General features: G+C 40.9%; 7 protein-coding genes across 7 annotated transcripts; 4 read left to right on the forward strand and 3 right to left on the reverse strand. All coding sequences in view use genetic code 12, as the record gives it.

Annotated features, from left to right (window-relative positions):
• Positions 1-676: 676 nt before the first annotated feature.
• Positions 677-2,268, forward strand: CRH11 (transglycosylase; the record flags this gene model as incomplete). Its single annotated transcript, XM_051754339.1, has 2 exons — positions 677-701; positions 893-2,268. 2 exons carry the CDS (start codon positions 677-679, stop codon positions 2,266-2,268), a joined length of 1,401 nt encoding a protein of 466 aa, XP_051606704.1.
• Positions 2,269-3,149: 881 nt separating this feature from the next.
• On the reverse strand, positions 3,150-4,961 carry ABP1 (Abp1p; the record flags this gene model as incomplete). Its single annotated transcript, XM_051754340.1, has 1 exon — positions 3,150-4,961. The coding sequence occupies one exon, from the start codon at positions 4,959-4,961 to the stop codon at positions 3,150-3,152; it is 1,812 nt and encodes a 603-aa protein (XP_051606705.1).
• Positions 4,962-5,364: 403 nt separating this feature from the next.
• KGF57_004794 (uncharacterized protein) lies at positions 5,365-5,688 on the reverse strand (the record flags this gene model as incomplete). Its single annotated transcript, XM_051754341.1, has 1 exon — positions 5,365-5,688. The coding sequence occupies one exon, from the start codon at positions 5,686-5,688 to the stop codon at positions 5,365-5,367; it is 324 nt and encodes a 107-aa protein (XP_051606706.1).
• Positions 5,689-5,970: 282 nt separating this feature from the next.
• KGF57_004795 (putative ubiquitin-protein ligase) lies at positions 5,971-11,481 on the forward strand (the record flags this gene model as incomplete). Its single annotated transcript, XM_051754342.1, has 1 exon — positions 5,971-11,481. One exon carries the CDS (start codon positions 5,971-5,973, stop codon positions 11,479-11,481), a length of 5,511 nt encoding a protein of 1,836 aa, XP_051606707.1.
• A 16-nt stretch (positions 11,482-11,497) lies between these two features.
• UBR1 (E3 ubiquitin-protein ligase) lies at positions 11,498-16,735 on the reverse strand (the record flags this gene model as incomplete). Its single annotated transcript, XM_051754343.1, has 1 exon — positions 11,498-16,735. The coding sequence occupies one exon, from the start codon at positions 16,733-16,735 to the stop codon at positions 11,498-11,500; it is 5,238 nt and encodes a 1,745-aa protein (XP_051606708.1).
• Positions 16,736-17,096: 361 nt separating this feature from the next.
• On the forward strand, positions 17,097-18,347 carry TYS1 (tyrosine--tRNA ligase; the record flags this gene model as incomplete). The annotated part of the gene is made up of 1 exon (XM_051754344.1): positions 17,097-18,347. The coding sequence occupies one exon, from the start codon at positions 17,097-17,099 to the stop codon at positions 18,345-18,347; it is 1,251 nt and encodes a 416-aa protein (XP_051606709.1).
• Positions 18,348-18,532: 185 nt separating this feature from the next.
• On the forward strand, positions 18,533-18,932 carry QCR9 (ubiquinol--cytochrome-c reductase subunit 9; the record flags this gene model as incomplete). Its single annotated transcript, XM_051754347.1, has 2 exons — positions 18,533-18,544; positions 18,741-18,932. 2 exons carry the CDS (start codon positions 18,533-18,535, stop codon positions 18,930-18,932), a joined length of 204 nt encoding a protein of 67 aa, XP_051606710.1.
• Positions 18,933-19,469: the final 537 nt, after the last annotated feature.

The following is a 19,469-nucleotide window of genomic DNA, read 5'->3' on the forward strand; positions in this document are numbered from 1 at the left end:
CCGCTGTGCGTAGTACTCGTACACAGCCTCAGTTTACGCAATACCATTACGAATGATTGTATGTGGTAGAGTCAGCCGGAATTGGGAGAATTAGCACCACAAAGTCCTGGACTGTGGTCTAGGCTGCGCTCTACAACAACGACAATATGTAATCTTGGATAGTGGAAATATTTGTTTGAAGCGCAACAATTGAGTTAACGCAGTACAATCCGAAATAGAATGTATTCCGTCCTTTTTTGAAAGTGCTGTATGCGATTTAGTTGTCTTTGGGTACATAGTGCATAACGCAATGGGTGTTTCCCCTATGTGCTGGTCTATGCTATTAACGAAAGGAGAAAAAATCAGATTTGTGTTTCTTCGTGGTTTGGCGTTCTGTGTAATATTAGACTTCAATTACTCTCGAAAGGGAGAGAAATAAAACGGGAAAGGGTTTTAGAGTTTGTGTTGGCGTATAAAACAACAGCGCCTTGTGCAGTGTCACTCGTAATCAATAGGAAACACAAAGCATCTTTCTTTTTTTTTCCCCGTTTGCCCTTTGAGCTTGTTTTGACTGTTGTTGTACAGTTGTTTTGTTGATGTTTTTTTTTTCTGTATGTATATCTATTTTTATAACAGAGAAGCATACATTACAGATCACGCATACATATTTTTATTTTTATTTATTACACTACTCGAAATGGTTAAATTCTGCCAAGTTCACGGTCCGAAATCGTGGCAATGCTGAGATTTATCAAGTTAAATAATACACACGACTGTAATGGGTATATAAATACCTTACCCTCGTCACCCTTTCTTGTTTGCTCTACAGATTCTCTTCACTCGTTTTATATTCACACGCACACGCACACGCACAACAGTATGCTAATATCACGCGCACTTTCACTCGCTTCAGTCATTCTTACAGCATCTGCTGCTACCAGTTCTGCTTCGTCGTGTAATCCAGTTAAATCGCTGTCATGTTCGCCAGATCCAGCATTAGGGGGATCTATTCAAGAAGATTTTAGTGATGGCTTGGGCTCGCACTTCACCAATCTGGGCAATCAAGGTAATGTCACTACTGGAAATGACGGGTTGTCACTAACAATCAATAAAAGGTACGATAACCCATCTATACACTCCAACTTCTACTTGATGTTTGGCTATGTTGAAGTCGAATTGAAAGCTGGTGAAGGAAAAGGAATAGTGTCTTCATTTTTCTTACAAAGTGATGATTTGGATGAAATTGACATTGAACTATTTGGCGGTGATCAATATGAATGGCAATCAAACTATTTCGTTCAAGGAAACACAACTACTTACGATCGTGGTGGATACCACCAAATTCAGCCTAACCCATTGGAGAACTATCACAAGTATGCCATCAATTGGACCAAAGATTCCTTGGACTGGATCGTTGATGGATCAGTTATCAGGTCATTACAAATCACCAATTCTCAAGGATACCCACAAACACCAATGAGAATATACGCTGGAATCTGGGCCGGAGGTGATCCTTCAAATGAGCAAGGAACTATTGAATGGGCTGGTGGTATAACTGATTATAGTTCTGCACCATTCACAATGCATATTAAATCCATTACTGCAATTGATTACTCAACTGGCAGTGAATATTCTTATTCTGATCAAAGTGGGTATTGGCAATCGATCGATGCAAAAGATGGTGAGGTTAACGGAAGATATAGTGATGCTCAGAGTGACGTGAGCAAAGTTGCCAACGGTGAGAGCATTGACGATAGCTCATCAAGTGATTCGTCCTCGAGCTCATCGAGTTCTTCAAGTTCGTCAAGCTCATCGAGTTCTTCAAGTTCGTCAAGTTCATCAAGTTCTTCAAGTTCATCAAGTTCTTCAAGTTCGTTAAGTTCATCAAGTTCGTCAAGTTCATCGAGTTCGTCAAGTTCGTCAAGCTCATCTGGCTCATCTGGCTCATCTACTCAAGATTCGCTGTCCTCATCCGTACCAAAGTCCTCTGCATCTTTGAGCCAATCATTAGATTCCACAGCAACCACCGAAGATTCAGCAGGAGCAGGAGGAAACAATGCAGTATCAGGATCATCTTCACCTTCTTCCTCAGCTTCAGCAACCACAAGGGATGGCTCTTCGAGTAGCCAAGAAACAACGTCGTCTTCATCGTCATCATCAAGTGAAACTGCATCAGTCTCATCCTCCTCAGAGAGTTCAGCCGCTGCAGGATTCGCTCCATCGAAATCAATGATGCATTTGATTACGCTTTCACTTCTGTTGGTTTCCATTGGGTTCGTACTTGTATAGGCTCTTTATAGATAGGATAATTTTAGTTGAGAATCATTGGCTCTTTCTTTTTGTCATGACTTTTGTGATTTATTGTAAGTTCTACTTTTTGTCAAAATTTTGCAGCAAATATAATTCTTAGTGCCATTTTTGCAGCTAAGTTACTCAAAAAAATTAGCTTGAATTAGAAATCAAACTAGACCTCAACTTTATATGTTGCAGGGTAACCAAAGCGGGTTCGATAGTTTATAATCCTGATTTCACCTCAAAATAAGCTCCTTTGGTTTTAAAGGATGCACAGAATTCTTGGCGGATACTCTTAGTCTTATCGTGTTCCAATCAGTCTATTTCGCAATGCCCTTTGGCAATAAAATTCAAGATGGAGTTCAAATAAAGCAGCAGACACTTTAGCAGAAGGCACTTTTTTCACACACATTTAACATATAAATCTCACACTTCGATAATTTTGGCTTGGTAGTATTCATTTCCTGAACAATTTCGAAGAAGATCATGTGGCTAGGTTTAAGTCTGTATGACCAATCTAACATAATTTCTGGCCAGAAATTGATGCGATAGCGCAGTGGTTTTGTATCTGACTGGGTGGCCAAGCTGGTTAAGGCGTGCGACTGTTAATCGCAAGATCGAGAGTTCAATCCTCTCCCTGGTCGTTTTTTATTTTTTTTTATGTGCTTTCGCTTACATTATACCTCGTCAAAACATCGGAATCAACCACAGAGGGTTGTTTTTTTTTTTACCAAATATGCATTATTCGACTGACTGCCGAAGTGACAATGTGGGGGGGAACATTTCTGGGAATCTATATAGGAAAATGATTTACGTTGTTTTTTTACACAGTTTGAGAAAAAAACATTTTTTATTGATTCGTCTGTTTTATAAAAGTTCTACTCGTTTAAAGTTACATAATTGGCAGGGAAAAGACCAACTTCACCAGTTTTGGAATGTTTTCCTGACCACCAATCCTCATCCACGAAATCAATCTCTACAATAAGATCACCTTCTTCAAAACCAATCTCATTGTCTTCGTCTTTTTCGTAGTCGTACTCTGCTGTTGCGGTGACAGAACCAGCCTTCTGTGAGTCTGGTACAGCAGCAGCAGCAGCGACAGGAACAGGCTCTTCCTCCTCCTCCTCTTCTTCTTCTTCTGGTTGTCTTGGGGGAGGTGGAGGCAAGTTTCTTGCGGGTAAAGACGCAGGTTTATCATCTTCATCCTCTTCCTCTTCCTCATCATCATCTTCAAATCCGCTACTTGCAGGAGGTAAGTTTCTTGCTGGTAAGGAAGGTGCCTTAGGTTCATTTTGGTTTGAATCACGGGATGGCAAGGAAGGTGGTAAGTTTCTAGCGGGCAATTTGACTGGCCGCTCCTCTTCCTCCTCTTCCTCTTCTTCTTCTTCCGGCTCTGGTTCTGGTTGTCTACGTGGTGGAGGTGGCAAGTTTCTGGCTGGCAAAGAAGCTGGTTTTTTAACCTCCTCTTCTTGTTCCTGTTCCTGTTCCTGTTCCTCTTCCTCATCGTCATTGATGTTAGCACTTTTTTCAAACTTGCTAGCCAACTCAGATGCATGATTTTGGAACGATTCTTTCTTTTCATTTTCTGTCTCGTGTCCATCTTCCGAGGCTACAGTCTTGTACTTACCTCTCTTTTCAGCCCAAATTTGCGCTGGAGTTTTACCATTTTCAGCTCCAAAATTTCTCGATAAGCCTCCAACAACCTTGTCGCTTCTGTCATCCTTAGTTGCACCGAATGTTGGCTTAGCTCCAAATGAAGGAGCCCCTGATAACAACGATGAAGAAGAAGATGCACTAGCTTTGTATCTATCGGCAACAGAGTGGCCAACTTTTGGTTTTGGGAGTGAAGTCAATCTGCCATCATTTTGCTCATAAGTCTTCATACGCTCACTCAATGGCTTTGGAGATTCCTCTTTTTCCTGTTTATCCTGTGAAGCATTGAACTTGGACTTTGGGGTAGAGCTCACAGTGTCAGATTTTTGCTTTCTCAATTCGTCGATGTTGACCTTGGTTGGTCTGTAGGTGGATGGCACATCTTCTAACGGCTTTTCGTCAAAATCACGTTCTTCAACATCTTGCGCATCGCCCCATCCATCGTCGTTATTCGAAGCTGGTTTAGGCTTGGAACCGGAATTGACAGAAGAAATTGGTTTTCCAGTTGTTTTTGGAACAAATGAGGGCTTATTAGTTGATGATACTGGCTTAGAAACAACTGGCTTGGAGGCATTTGTTGGCTTCTTGGAGGCTGCGGTACCTCCTGATACAGTCGAGTACCTTGCACCAGCTGCAGCAGAGACTCTATTCAAAAAATCATCAACGTCCAAGTCGTCTTGATCCCTAGCGGTGATTTGGATATGGTACCCACTGAATATCTTTGATATTTCAGCAAAATTGTTTGCAAACGACATTCTCAACTTTGCTGGCGCATTATCTGGGCACCAGCCCACCAATATGTTTTTCCAAACATCAGAGCCAGGGACAGTCACTCTAGCTAAACCAAATTGGACCTGTCCATCAGTGAAATTTTCAACAAATTCATCCAATGAGCCGTTTCCCGTTTCAGAGACGTCCAATGTTGCATTTTTGTCAACCGAGTAAACAACAAAGGAGACATTGGGGTCCCCTTTTACGACCTTGAGGTATGGGTCTTGAATTCTCTTGGAATTGGTCGAAGTGTCTATCTTTTCCATTGCTTTATTTCTGTTGGCTACTGTTGTTAGTGCAAGTGTAGGTTGTGCACAGCAATTGGGCGAAATTGGTTTGAAATTTCCAACACACACACACACAAACACACACGCACAAACACACACACACAGTTTTAGGGTCACTGATTTCAAAATTTCGCTACCACGTGAATTTTGAATACTCCGGCTCTACAAAGAAGGGATAAGACCAACGTGGGATATTGTAAATCTAGCATTTATTTTACTATATGAAGAGTTGGTGAACCTTGTAATGAATGTGAAAGCTAGCCAGTAGCGACCCTGTCCAATTTCTCACGAAGGTTTTGATCGTGTGGTGTGGCATACGTAATCACTCATTTGCTATAGCCATCAGCATCACAATCTAGTAGCATTATATGCGCGGCATTTCTCAAGAGCTCGATTTCACCAACGCGTAAATCAAACACCACATCATGATGTACCCTGGTAAATTTCCTGCAAGACCCTCAACAAAAATCTCCTGAAGTGGGTTTTGGAAAAACTTCTCAATGTTACCTTGCCCACATAGCAAGTAGAAAGCGGCATTTGTTAGTGATAAACCACCAAAGAAGAAAAGGAAGCCATTCAAGGACTCGAGCGTTGTGATTCCAGCGACAACACCCAACACTAAAGATGCGACATCCTGTATGTACTGTAGTTTCTGCTTATTGGTGTTTATACTCAATTGACTGTAAAACTTTTTAGGTTGCGTCATTGGAGCAAGGTGGCGGGAGAATGTTTTAGCTCCTGTATCGACGAAGATATATATTGAGTGTATTGTGATGGCACTAATGGAAGAAGCAGTTCTCCTATCGTGTGAATATGAAGAATTGTAACCTATTTTTTTATTTTTTATTTTTTATTTTTTATTTTTTATTTTCCTTGTTGTATGGATCTCAATTGCACAGCAAGACCATTGTAAAGTGGCAAAATACTCTTCATAGGCAAAAAGCATCCTATACATATCGCTCCCATCAATGAAAAGTCACCTTTACCCATGCATGATAAAGTAAAACCATTCTTGTTCCTCCTTCCGTCACAACACAAATACAGTTTCAATGACCAGGTTAAGCGGGAAATTAGAAAGACTTTGTTGTTATCGGTGTCAGATAACGGGAAATACCTCGATAGTATATTTCCAGAGCTACTAGATCCACACGAGCAACTCGAGAAGGACTTGAATTGGGAACTATCAGAGTATGTGAAATTGCTTGCGACCACTAAACGTGGGGATGATGTACAGGCACACTTTGCCACACACCCAAATAGACCATGCTCAAGGGTATTCAGACGCGGAGAGCCGATAATTAGATGTTTGACTTGTGCGTTTGACCAATCTTGCGCATTGTGCTCGTATTGCTATGAGCCCTCGGAACATGTAGGTCATGACATTAGCATCCAGATTTGCGTCCGTGATAACGGAGGGGTGTGTGACTGCGGGGATTCAGAGGCTTGGAAGGCATCCAGTAAATGTGCTAATTCAGGTGGACATTATGGGAATTTCAATCAATCACTCCCTTCAGAGTTCCAGAGTGCGCTAAGTAGAACATTTGGTACAGTCCTAGACTTTATTATTGATGTTTTGATGAACACAAACATGCAATTTACTTCTGCACTGGATATTAGTGTGGAAACGGTGAAACGAAATTTCGAATTGAGCACATTGAGCCCCCACAAGTACGGCTTATGCTCGGAGCACTTGTCTGACAAAAGCAATGGCAAATTCTTTCTACAAGTTTACAACGATCAAGTTAAACACTTTAGAGATGCTGTACAACGCGTTCGTTTGGCCAGTGGGAAGTCGAAGGAGTTTGTAAATATGGTAACTGAGAGGGCGCACAAGTTTGGAAAAGCAGAAGTGTTGGTGTCGAGTGACGTCCGTGTTTTGTTGGAAAGACAGAAGATCTTGAGTGCCACTGGACTTGCATCCGCCATAAGAAGTGCAAGAGACGTCTTTCGAGAGTCAATGGTCTATGAACTTATTTCCTGGCTCAGTGACTTCACTGAGAGTGAGTTTTTCAGGCTAAATTACACGGCAGAGAATTCATTTGCACAAGCTTTTTGTGAGATATGGAGATCTGGGTTGCTCAATGTACCTGAAGGTAAGCGTGTTGGAAATCGTCGTGCTGGTGTAATGGGTGATGAGTTTAGCATTCCTAAAATCACTAGTGAAAAGCATCAAACGATGTGGCTCGAAGAAGGGTTGCAAAACAGCATTGGAGTAGTTTGTGAATGTTGCGGGAACTCTGAAATAGGAAAAAATCTTGCTGTTGGATCACGTTTACAATATTTGATGTTTCTCAATTTAAGATTGTGGAAAGCTGCCCGCGAATTGCTGCATATAATGTATTCGACTTCGTTGGTCACCAATATTAAGTTCAAACAAGTCATGTCCAGCCAGTACATGGAGATGTATATTGCAGCCACTGATCAATTTCTATCTTTAGATAGAGAGCCAGAATTCAACATCATGTTTAGTCTCTCCATGCAGCTTTTTGCAAGTCAGCGCAATTCCGAGGCAATTATTGAACAGGGCAGTTTCGTTTTGATTCTTTCCGCGATATTTGTGTTTTTGACTTCGGAAACAATACTGGAACAGACTCTAAACAACACTTCCAGCCATGAGATTTCTCTCAAAAGTCTACGCAATAGACGATGGGGCCAACTTTTTCTTGATCTTGGTTTTATAATAAGCAGGGGCAAGGATACCTATGACATATCAAACAAAGACAACGTGCATGCAGTTTGCGAGCTTATGTCACTATTTCAAGGTAGACTGGTTATTAAGAGAGAGAAGAACAATCATATCGAGTACGAAAACCCAGACTATGCCACGTTTTTTAATTCCGTTCAGGTTATTTACAAGTTTGGAGAGCTTAGTTCTCTGACATTGAGTAGTCGATCATATGACGAGCGCACTAGACAAGAGACAGCATTGAGTACCGTTGAGTATGTGATTGAGTACCTCATGAAATTAGAGCGTCACCAAATAATGGGATTGAATTATGCAAACACAGACATAAATTTCCCTCCACTGGGAAAATATTTGATGGAACCAATTACTCAGAAATATATAAAAGCATCAGATATCGGCAAAGATAATGTTAGCTTTCTTCACCCTTTACACTCGTATTTGTGCTCGTTGATTGAAAAAGCACAGTTTCACGTGTGGGATGGTTTAGTTGAAAGGTTCGCAAGAGTCAGGTCTAATATGGGATTGCCAGACTCTTTTTTCATTGAGTCCTTGGTATTTGACTACCCAATAAAAACTCTAGCACTAATGTCGCAGATCAAATGCGGATACTGGGTTCGAAATGGGTTCACTGTAAAATCGCAACTACATATGTACAAGAACACTGGATTGCGCGATTACGGGTACATGAAAGATTTGTTCTTGCTTCAAATCTTTAGCAGTATGTGTCAGCCAAACTTGGTCGCGTTTACGATATTGGATCGTTGGCTACTTCAAGGTGATTGGAATTTGTCATATGATGCACAAATACTTCCTCTGATCCTTGAGGAGTGTGTCACAATGTTCATACACTTGATGACAGAGCATTTGTCGTTGAAAGGGCTTGACGATGCAGAGTTAGCAAAGATTAGAATTGAGAGGGAGATTATCCATCATTTGTGTTTCAAGCCTTTAAGCTATAAAACGCTATGCTCGTACATATCTGAAAAGCTGGTACTCGATAAGCGGTTTGAGCTTATTTTGAACAGAATGTCAAAGTTTACCAGGCCAGTTGGTAATAATGATGCAGGAGTCCTCGAACTAAAGGAAGAGTACTTGAGCGAGGTGGACCCATATTATTTTGGTTACACCACCAATACCAGAGATGATGCAATCAAACTAGTTAAAGAGAGAATCCACAGAGAAACTGGAGAAGCTATGGACAACATTGTTATTCAACCCAACATCGACGATGATGGAATTTTGGACATATACAAGTACTGCGGGAACGTATCTGTTTCTACAGATTTTGTGATTTTCTTGATTAAAGTATTGCATTTTGTGTCATTGCAAGAGTTTGACAAGATAGAGAGCTTGTTAGAAACTACGTTACACTTGATACACGTTTGCGCAATGCAGAGAAACATCAACACACACGAGCATTTGTCGTTTCGCATGTCGTTTATGTCACTGGCACGAGACGTCCCTTTTTCAATATGGACTCTATTAGGAAAGTTTCTTTTGGATGACAAATACAGGACAGTTCATGCAAAAATAAGAGCAATTTTTCGCAAACTAGAGATCTCGTACTCAGCTCTTGAACAAGTAATGAGTCAGCAATCACAAGCTCTTGGTTTGGAATCCATTGATTTTAACAAAGAAAACAAGTGCAACACGGAAGATGCAATACTAAAGAAGAAGAAACTCGCTAAAGCAAGACAGTTGAAGCTATTGAACAAATTCAAGAAACAGCAGTCACAGTTCTTGGCTCAGCACTCAGATAGTGCTGCAGAGTGCAGTGACGCTGAAATGGATGAAGATCAAGTAATAACTTCTCCCAGCTTGGACTTTGACCATTGCATTTTATGTCAGAACACCAACGACGATCCAGGTCCATTTGGAATCATTGCACACATTGGTAATTCCTCGACATTCAGAACTGTTCCGTTTGGGAGTGAATATTGGTTTTTGAAATCCTTTTCGGATCCAGCAAATTTGAATGGCGATGGCCGTGCGAAAGAGACCCTGTACTCTGAAACTTGGAGGCATTTCATGACAAGTGTTAAAGAACAATCTCCGTTTGGACCGGGGTTTGATTCTATCGATAATATTGAAAGCAAAGTAACTGCACTGAGTTGCGGCCATGGAATGCACTTCAAGTGCTACTTAGATTACCTTGATGGTATTAGGGCAAGACAGAGTCAGGTTACTCGAAACACACCGGAAAACCCAGAGCTGAAGGAGATTCTTTGTCCCTTGTGTAAAGCAGTCAATAATGTTTTCATACCGACTTTCAACTCCAGGCGGAATCAAAGTATGTACGATGTTTTGCCAAGTCATCAGCACCATAATCACCATCCAATTGACGACGATCAAATTTCTCAATTGATCGCGTCCAAAGGCTCTGGTCTCAAAGACTCATATATTTTGGCGAATTCTAAATGGCTAGGTTGGTTTAACAAGAGTGATAAAGAGATATGCACCGCTTGGAAGAATGTTGCAAATTCTATTGCTCCCATCATTTTCCCCAGATCAGTTGAAACGGCGTTGCCAATTATTCTATCCAACACTATAAAGTCACTGGAAATTGCATTGCGTGGAGCAGAGTCCAATGGGGCATTCGTGTTTGAGCAAGTTCCCCGCAAGTCTCTTGTTGTTATGAAAGCGTTGAACGAGATGTGTTTGTTGATGCAATTTCAAGCTGTTGGCTCACATTATAAGATCAATGAAGACGCTTTGGCAAAGGTGATAGCAAGTATTATGTCATTGACAACGACCGGAGTTATCGAGTCCATAATGGAGGCGGATTTTATGGATTTGTTGGTGGAGGCTACCCAATTACCACATTCAAATATTTCGTTCAATGACGTTTTGGGAGTAACATTTGTTGGACATGTGATCCAATGCCTTTACATATTAACACGAGAATTAAAGACCAACATCTTGATGAAGAAATGGCGATACGGTATTCATGATGTTCCCTTACTTCCAGAATCAGACCCACCTGCGAGAATGGAAGTGCTAAGATGCGTTGAAGTTTTAGGAGGTCGATCCATTATTGCACAAGGGGGTAACATTGGCGATGTTCTATACGCCATGTTGGTCAAAGCAGTGACTCCCTTTTTGCGCAGAGCTTCAATCTACGCATTTTTGCGAGCCTTTAATGCAGACCTGACCGAATCAAATGGGGACTGCAAAGTTTGGGAAGCTGATGGATTGTGCACTGTAATGAAGATACCAACTGTTTCACAAACTCTCAAGCACTTGACGAATACAGGTACGTGGGAAGGCGAGGTGCTACAAAACTTTGCTACAACTTACACACTGGCAACCCATAAACAATTGGTTCCTAACCCAAAATTGGAGTATCCTGGAATTCTAAGATTGATTGATTTGCCAGATAGGCTCGATGAGTTTTTCACTGGGTACTATTACCTGGAAAAGTTTGGCAAGCCATACCAGCTGATTGAGGACCCTGCTATCTGCATGGTGTGCGGTACTGTAGTCGACTTACAGAAACAAGCCTTTGGAACGACCGAGGGCCAATGCACAGCACATTACTCAAGGGAATGTGGTAGTCAAGATGGCATATTCTTTTTGCCAAAGGACAGGGCCATGTTGTTACTACACAACTATAAGGGTTCCTTTCACAGTGCACCTTATTTGGACGATCAAGGGGAGTTGGCCGATGAAAACAAAAAGGGCAGAGTTTTGCATTTGATGCCTACTAGATACAACGATTTCGTGAGACATATTTGGTTAGAAAATAATGTTGCAAATTGCATTGCAAGAAATTTGGAGAGCGTTTTGGATCCAGGCGGATGGGAAACTTTATAGTTAATTGTATATACACCTACGCTGTAAACATGAACTCATCGTCATCCTCGTCATCAGGACCCATGTCCCAAATTTCTCCATCTTCATCAATGTCCATATCAGCAGCGGCACGAGCACCAGGTCCAGGAATGAAGCCAAAGTTTGGCATCATCATATTGGGAGCTGATCCAAACAACGGTCTTGAAACGTAGCTATACAACCCTTGATTGATCCAGAGCCTATTCAACTCTTTGAATTTCATTTTGTTTAGAAATGCTTTGCCCTTGATTCGGTCCCCTTTCGGTTCACCATGCTTTGTCACATATGGACCAGGGATTTCCAACACGAGTGAATTCTCACCAACTTGAATACAAATTCGCAAATTGTTCCTTGCTGGATCGTAGATTATTCCAAACTTAGAGCACAATTTCATGTGTCCGTATTGATGACCTTTGTTTAACCATTGTCCGCAAAACATACACATACACTTGCGCAACACATTCAGTTCCGAAAGCTTCAATAAACCATCCTGGAAATCCTCGGGCAAAATGCACAAGTGTACCTGTCCTGGATAATCTAGCGCAAGTAACTGGTTTACTGACCCGGTGTGTGTTATATTGCGAGCGATTTCAAAGTGTTTATACTCAAGCGTTTCTGGATCAAGTACCCGTTCAAGAATTTCAGCAAGTGAAGGATTTTGTAGCACTTTAGCCAATGGATCTACTCCGATAATGAATGGTTGATCTTCAATCTCCTCAGCCATTTTGGAGTAAATTTCCCCGTCGATGGAGTATGCGTCATCACATTGGCTCAAAAGAATGTGTTGAAATATAATCACTTGCCTCAAATAGACGCCAATGATTTGTTGTGCCAAGTCAAAAACATGACGCCCATAGCGTTCAAACTTTGTCGACAAACCCAAAGCGGACCAAATTTGAGCAAATTTTTCAAAATCAGATAGAGAAGTTTGAGAATTAGACTGCAGTACTTCAGCCTCAATGTCAAACGAATCTATTCTCACTCTAGCCATTATCTTGCCAAGGATTCTGGACATCCCCTTCCTGGCCAATGTGGCTAGAGAGTCTCCGGAAGCAAAGAACTGAATCAAAGTCTCAACAAAAACCCCCGATTGCAAATCAGCTTCAGTCAGCAGCTCCAAAAGACCTCGTCTATTACTTTCCCACGATTCTCTTTCCCATGGTGCACCTAGATCAAAAACCATAACTTGTGCTTGAACTAATGCCTTGAACAAATTCAAGGTATTTTGAGGGATCAGACTCAAAAACTCGGAATAACCAGCCTTGCCATTCAATCGGGTGCCAATTTCACTCATCTGAATGGAACTACCCATGTTTGCACTCCAATGATCAAAAATATCCTCATACTTACTCTTCAGTGCTAAGTAATGATGATATTCAACTCCATTATTTGGTGGTACAAATAGGCTGCGCAAGATATCCAATTTTTTCTCATTCAGTTTCAGTTCAAAATCTCCAAGTACAAATTCATGCAATTCGGTTCCCTTCTCTGGTTTATGCGCAACAAATGGCACAAAGGAGTCATGATATGTGCGGCACAAAGGACACGGGTAGTACTTAATGTTTCCCACACCCCTTCTGAAACATTCATAATGAATTCCATGTCCACAAGATGAAAATACTGGCCGTTGAAACTCGGTCCATCTTGAGTAAATATTATACCCCTGACCAAAGTTATCTTTGTCAGTACCAGCACTCAAATCTTCTGACCAAACCTTTCTGGATTCAGGGTCAAATAGATTATCAATTTTCCAAAACAATGGGGCCTCAGTTGCAATAAGAAATATTCCAAATGCTTGTCCTGCTTTTTCCTTCTCTCCACAGATTACACATACTCTGGCATCTTTCTCCTCTTGTTCCGTTTGCTCATCATGCTCTTGATTCAATTTTTTATTGTTTTGCAAAAACTTTTCTTGCTTTTTGGAAAACTTCTTCATAATCTTCCGCTTCCTCTCTTCGGACATCCGTTTCTCTTTTTCTGCCTTTGATTCAAACAACTGAGTCTTGCGCTTCTTGAAAGATTGAACATAGTCTACCCCGAAACAACTCACCAAATTTTCTAGAATTCTCTGGTCTTTAAGAAGGAGTTGCTCCACCAAAAAATCAGCTTTAAGCACAACAGGTTTAGACATGTTGGATTCAGCTATCGCCAATAACAAGTCACAAATAGGTATATCAATAAACAGTTGTGACAAGTATTCTTTTCCGTGGATGTGTTCATCATCTATCAATATTGCATGAATCAAGTGTAGCAACTGTGGTAAATATGACTCATTCTCAGAGTCGATTGCAACTCTCAAAAGTTTGTGTAGAACCTTTACGAACAAGTTGGTCTTTAAAAATCCTCCAATATTGTTGTCCATAGCAACGTTTCCAGAAAAAGATATTTGCGGAGTCAAAATAACCTCTTGCTCTTTCACGCCTTTTGATTTTGACAACTTCTTTGTCAACACCTCATACAAAATTTGAAACTTTGACGGATCCAAGAATAGACCCATCGGATCTAATTGAGAGTATACCGAGTCTTTGAGTCTGTATAGCCCGGTATCTAGTAATGCTGAGGGTGGTTGGTAGTCAGCAATATCGTATAGTATTTCATCAAACTCAGCAGAATCACTGACATCCAGGTCCACTTTCGATTTCAATTTCGTATAGCTTCTTGCCTTTTCACACAAGTAGTATGCCATAAACTTTCTCGTTTCGGCAATTTCCGTTTCGTTCGACGATGAGTTGCTCAACATTGACCTATCGGTTAACAACTTGTAGATAAATCCAACAAACCTCTCCACAATTGCAAAAAACCTCTCCTCATACACAGTATCCTCATAGTCCACCTTATTGGAGAACCAGTCGCTCAACTCCCATCTTGCCAAAAATCTTCTCACCATCTCTTCTGAGTTACCAAGTAGCAATACAATTTGTTGCAAGTGCAAATCTCTAGCAAATGTTAAGTCAGACATGCTAGGTCCGAAATACAAACTTGCCTGGCGCGACGCTGAGACCCCATTTCTGATCCAAAACCCAATCTTTATTTGTGACCCAAGAACAATACTTCTAAGTGAAGCGTCAGACAATTGGATTACTGCATCCTTACGGTCCTGTAACAATGAATACAATTCATTGTCGCCCGCAAATTGGATCAAGTATGACAAGAAGCTCGTCAAAGGATGAACAAATGCATGTGCGTGACTACTCACCTTTATGTTGTCTTGTCCGTACTCAACCCGATACATCTCCTCTCCAGCAAGAAAATTTGCAAGTTTCTCAACTACCCAATCTAAATTAGGATGGCCAACTTGACTGGCTGCTATATTTCTTAATGAGGAAAGGACGGGAATTGATATCGCTGCATGAAGTCTAAAAGTCATCAGCTCCTGTAACACATGCTCTCCACGTTTTCTGGTCATTGGTAAATAATCGTGGAAGAGCTTCAAAAACAGAACAAGAAACACAAAGTTTTTGGGACGTAAATAAGCTTGCAAAGCATCAGAACCTAAACTGGCTGACGAGAAATGCTCTAGATCATGTATACCTCTGAGAAGTGCCCTTTTCAATCTTCTATCTGCTTGAGAGTCTGTATCTGAATCCACAAATATGCAATGCCCAATATCCTCATCCCAAACTGCACAACTTTCCTCAATGATCCTGGTAAGTCCGTTGATGATGTAGTTACCATATGATGCCTGTAATAGCTTCCGGACAGTCACTGGACATGTATAAAGTTGCGATGAAATTTCAGTAATAAGGTTCAAATGGTCCTCTCTATCCAGATATGCACATATACTTAGTAACATTGGATATATCTCAGTGAATTGTTTTGCAAATTTTCCTTTCAACTCGAGATTGGAAACGAGTAATGGCAACAAGACAGAAACTAACTTGTTTCTGACAAGTTTGGGGAACCGTATTTGAAAAATTAACAAGATTTGAAATCTTGAGAATGGAAGTTCTAAATCGGGCTCAGCTAAAAGATATATCAACCGTTCGCGTAGGTCCAAGCTGCTGACAGGAGTTCGGACTTGATTTGAATTGAACCTTGTAACAAACTTGTCTTCGATTGGGATACCGTTTTTGAAACACTCATCCATAGTTCCATAAGTAAGACCACGAAGAAACTCCTCGGGAAACACTTTTGCAAACCTGTAGTCGTTATCCAATAGTAGTTTTGTCAAAACAGACTGACTTTTCAGTTTGAAAATCTCATCGCGTGAATCCAAAATGTCATCAAGCCAGAAAATAATTGCTCGTAGAATAAGCTCACGAAAAAGATCTCTAGTGGACACAATTGTTGAGACTAGTCCACCCCTTTCAACGAGTTCTTTGGTAGACTTCAATGCTTCATATGTTGAAGCTCCTTTCAAAACGCAGTAACCTTCTTTGTCAATTTGAGTAGCAATCTGAGTTGCTTTGCTGTCATTACACGAAAGTCCCAATTTTATAGCGTAAACCGCTTGACCTAAATCATGAAACTCGTCGTTCCACAATATCAAATTCCAAACGTTAGAATTTGCATCTGTAGCTCCTCCATACTTACCACTTGGTAAAGAAAAATAGTTGGACAAGGACCTCGGGTTGAAATTGAGTAGACCTTTATTCATATGCTCGTGTATAATCGGCAATGCGCTAACATTGGAATTTGTGACATCTAACACATAATTAAGACAGACTTTGATTGCCAGATACAAACACTCATAATTTGGCTCTTCAAGTAGATTCTCCTTCAAAGGGGATCTATTTGCCCTTTTTGCACTACACTTGCAGTGTAAGGTGGTGACAAACGCTTCTGGATCTCCACAGTCACATATACCACCCGAATTCCCACTTGAATTGTAAACCAGAACGGAATGACCCAAATGATCCTGCTCATTGAAGCAGTACGAGCACAAAACACACGTGTCATCAAAACCACATTCCTCACACCTGTAAACCAGATCTCCAGCTTTGAATAACCGAGCACATGGCTTGCCTATGGGATGAGAATACTCTTTGGAGTCAGGTTTCTGAAATGATGGAAGTCTGTCCAAAGTTTGCAAAGAGAAATCGGAGTAAACAAGTTGGTCCCGATCCGATTCGGCAATAGGTGGTAGATTCGGAAACAAACGCAGCAAATATTTGCCGTTGTCTGTTGATGAGAAATAAAGCGCCTTGTAAACGTACTCCTTCACACGCGAGTAGTTTTGAAACAACAATGCTGAAGGCAACTCAACCAAAAATCGTTTTAGTTTATCTTCATCCATTGTGCTCTAATGGTGTCCCGAGGGTGAACAGATAAACAGTGTGTGTGTGTGTGTGTGTATAAAAGTGATAGGTGAAGCCTTTTGTGTATATTAGTGTCCAATCCGTTGATGAAGGCAGTTGTAAAAAGACGTAAAGCGGAAACCAAGTATGGATGACGGGTACATTTGTTAGCGTTTTCCAAAGAAGGGTGCGCTGAAATGATCTATATACCCTGTCACGTGCAAGAAAAGCTAAAATCAACCAACACAACAACACAACAGAAAATTTTAATCTTTTTTTTTTTTTTTCACTTTCCCGAAATTCTTACGCACACGCAATAAAAATCTCTATCTTGAGTCATAGTTAGTTGAAACAGGAAACATGTCCAGTATTACAGACCCAGAGGCTCAATACGAGCTAATCACCAGAGACTTACAGGAAGTCTTGAACGCTCAAATCATCAAAGATGTCTTGGAGAAGGAAAAGAGACCATTGAAAATCTACTGGGGCACTGCTCCAACTGGAAAACCTCATTGTGGATATTTTGTTCCCATGGTGAAACTAGCTCATTTCTTGAAAGCCGGGTGTGAAGTCAAAGTCTTGTTGGCTGATTTACATGCATTTTTGGACAACATGAAGGCTCCATTGGAGGTTGTACAATACCGTGCAAAGTACTATGAGTGGGTAATCAAAGCCATTTTGAGATCAATCAATGTCCCTATTGAAAAATTGACTTTTGTCACGGGATCTTCTTATCAAAAGGACGGCTCTTATATCATGGATCTTTTCAAATTGTCCAATGTCGTATCTCAAAATGATGCAAAACGTGCGGGTGCCGACGTTGTTAAACAAGTTGCAAACCCCTTATTGTCCGGTTTGATCTACCCCTTGATGCAAGCTATCGATGAAGAGCACTTGGACGTCGATGCTCAGTTTGGAGGTGTTGATCAAAGGAAGATCTTTGTTTTGGCTGAAGAAAACTTACCAAGCATAGGGTACAAAAAGAGAGCTCATTTGATGAATCCTATGGTGCCTGGATTGGGACAGGGTGGTAAGATGAGTGCTTCTGATCCAAATTCCAAAATAGACGTTTTGGAGGAACCTAAAGTGGTGAAGAAAAAGGTCAACAGTGCCTATTGTGCGCCAGGTGAGACCAAGGATAATGGACTTATAGCATTTGTTGAATACGTTATACAACCCATCCATGAATTGAAGAGTGGGGTGAGAGGGTCTTTTGAACTTACCATTGATAGACCTGAAAAGTATGGAGGACCAATACAATACGACTCAGTTGAGCAATTGAAGAATGACTACACCGAAGGAAAATTGTCACCTCCAGATTTGAAAATCGGTGTTGCAGATAGAATCAATGAGTTGCTTGTTCCAATCAGGGAGGAGTTTGAGAAGAACGAAGAGTTTCAATTGGCACAAAAGAATGGGTACCCAGTTGAACAACCAAAGCAAGAAAAGAAGGTGAAGAAACCAAAGAACAAAGGTACAAAATACCCAGGAGGAGTTGGAGGAGGAAATCAAACTGGCAATGCAGATGCAAAACTAGAAGCTAATGCTGCAGCAGCATCTGTCAGTGTTGAGGAAGCTGTAGAGAAGTTGGAAAATGCAAAAATAGAATAGATGAAGGGTGCGATATTGTATGTATAGAGATAGTACCATTTTTGGTAGCGAAAGATTTGTAACCAATCAATTGATGCAGGTAAATTATTACTCTGTCTCTCAGGAAAGAGAAAAAAAAAAAATCAACCATCTGTTAAAACACCATATCGGCATACACTGATAGCAAAGAATTCACAACAAGCACAATGTCAATTTTCGTATGTATCAGAATAGATTGAAGGGGGAAGGGGAAGGGGAAGGGGAAGGGGGAGAGGGGAGGGAAACGGGAAACTTCCTGACTACAATTTGCACGAGGCAGATATGTTGTAGTTTGGAAGTGGCTGCACCCCACCAGCTACCGGGTGTCCTCAATCCTCAACTATGAAATTGAATACTAACATTCAACTAATCCAGACTGGACTCGGTCGTATATTTGAAAGAAACTCGATATATGTTGGTACTATCTTGTTTGGAGCTTTCGCTTTTGAAGGTTTTTTCGACAGTGCTATAAACAGATGGTGGGATGCTCACAACCACGCTAAATTGTGGTCTACCGTGAAACCTAAATTCATTGAAAATGACGAGGACGAAGAAGATGATGAATAGAGGATTTGGTCAATGGAGAGACTGGGTGTTACTTGCAGTGTTAGCGAAACTGGAGAGGAGTTATATAGTGCTTCAGCTGTATGTAGCAGATATTCAAATTTAAAATAAACATATAGTACTTTTTCACCTGTGGATTTTGAGCTATCATTTGGACAAGAAAAAGGGTCTGCTTAGAAGGAGATGGTTGGTATGAAATATTCTATCAACCCTCGGCTATGATAATGACTCTAGTGTGGTGGTTGCAATTGACAGCATGCGACCCAAATTTGCAATCACCTCCATAATTGCCTCCATGATGGAGGAGTTGTGCCCATTGTAAGTTTCTGACATAGCAAGATACTCTCTTAGGACTGCTCCAATATCGAAGGAATTGAACTTGAGTGTGAAGGTAGGTTTTCAATGGTCGCAAAAAATTCTTGTCTACTTGGTTTTTTTTTTTTATGGAAACAGCAATTGACCCAATTGATGCACACTGTTGAGGTTCGCTAAATCTTATAGAGAGATCTGAAATGTTCAAGAAGGTGAGGAACTTTGACC

This window comes from Candida theae (assembly GCF_024610275.1).
Source record: "Candida theae strain CBS 12239 chromosome Unknown scaffold11, whole genome shotgun sequence".
Taxonomy (NCBI): domain Eukaryota; kingdom Fungi; phylum Ascomycota; class Pichiomycetes; order Serinales; family Debaryomycetaceae; genus Lodderomyces; species Lodderomyces theae.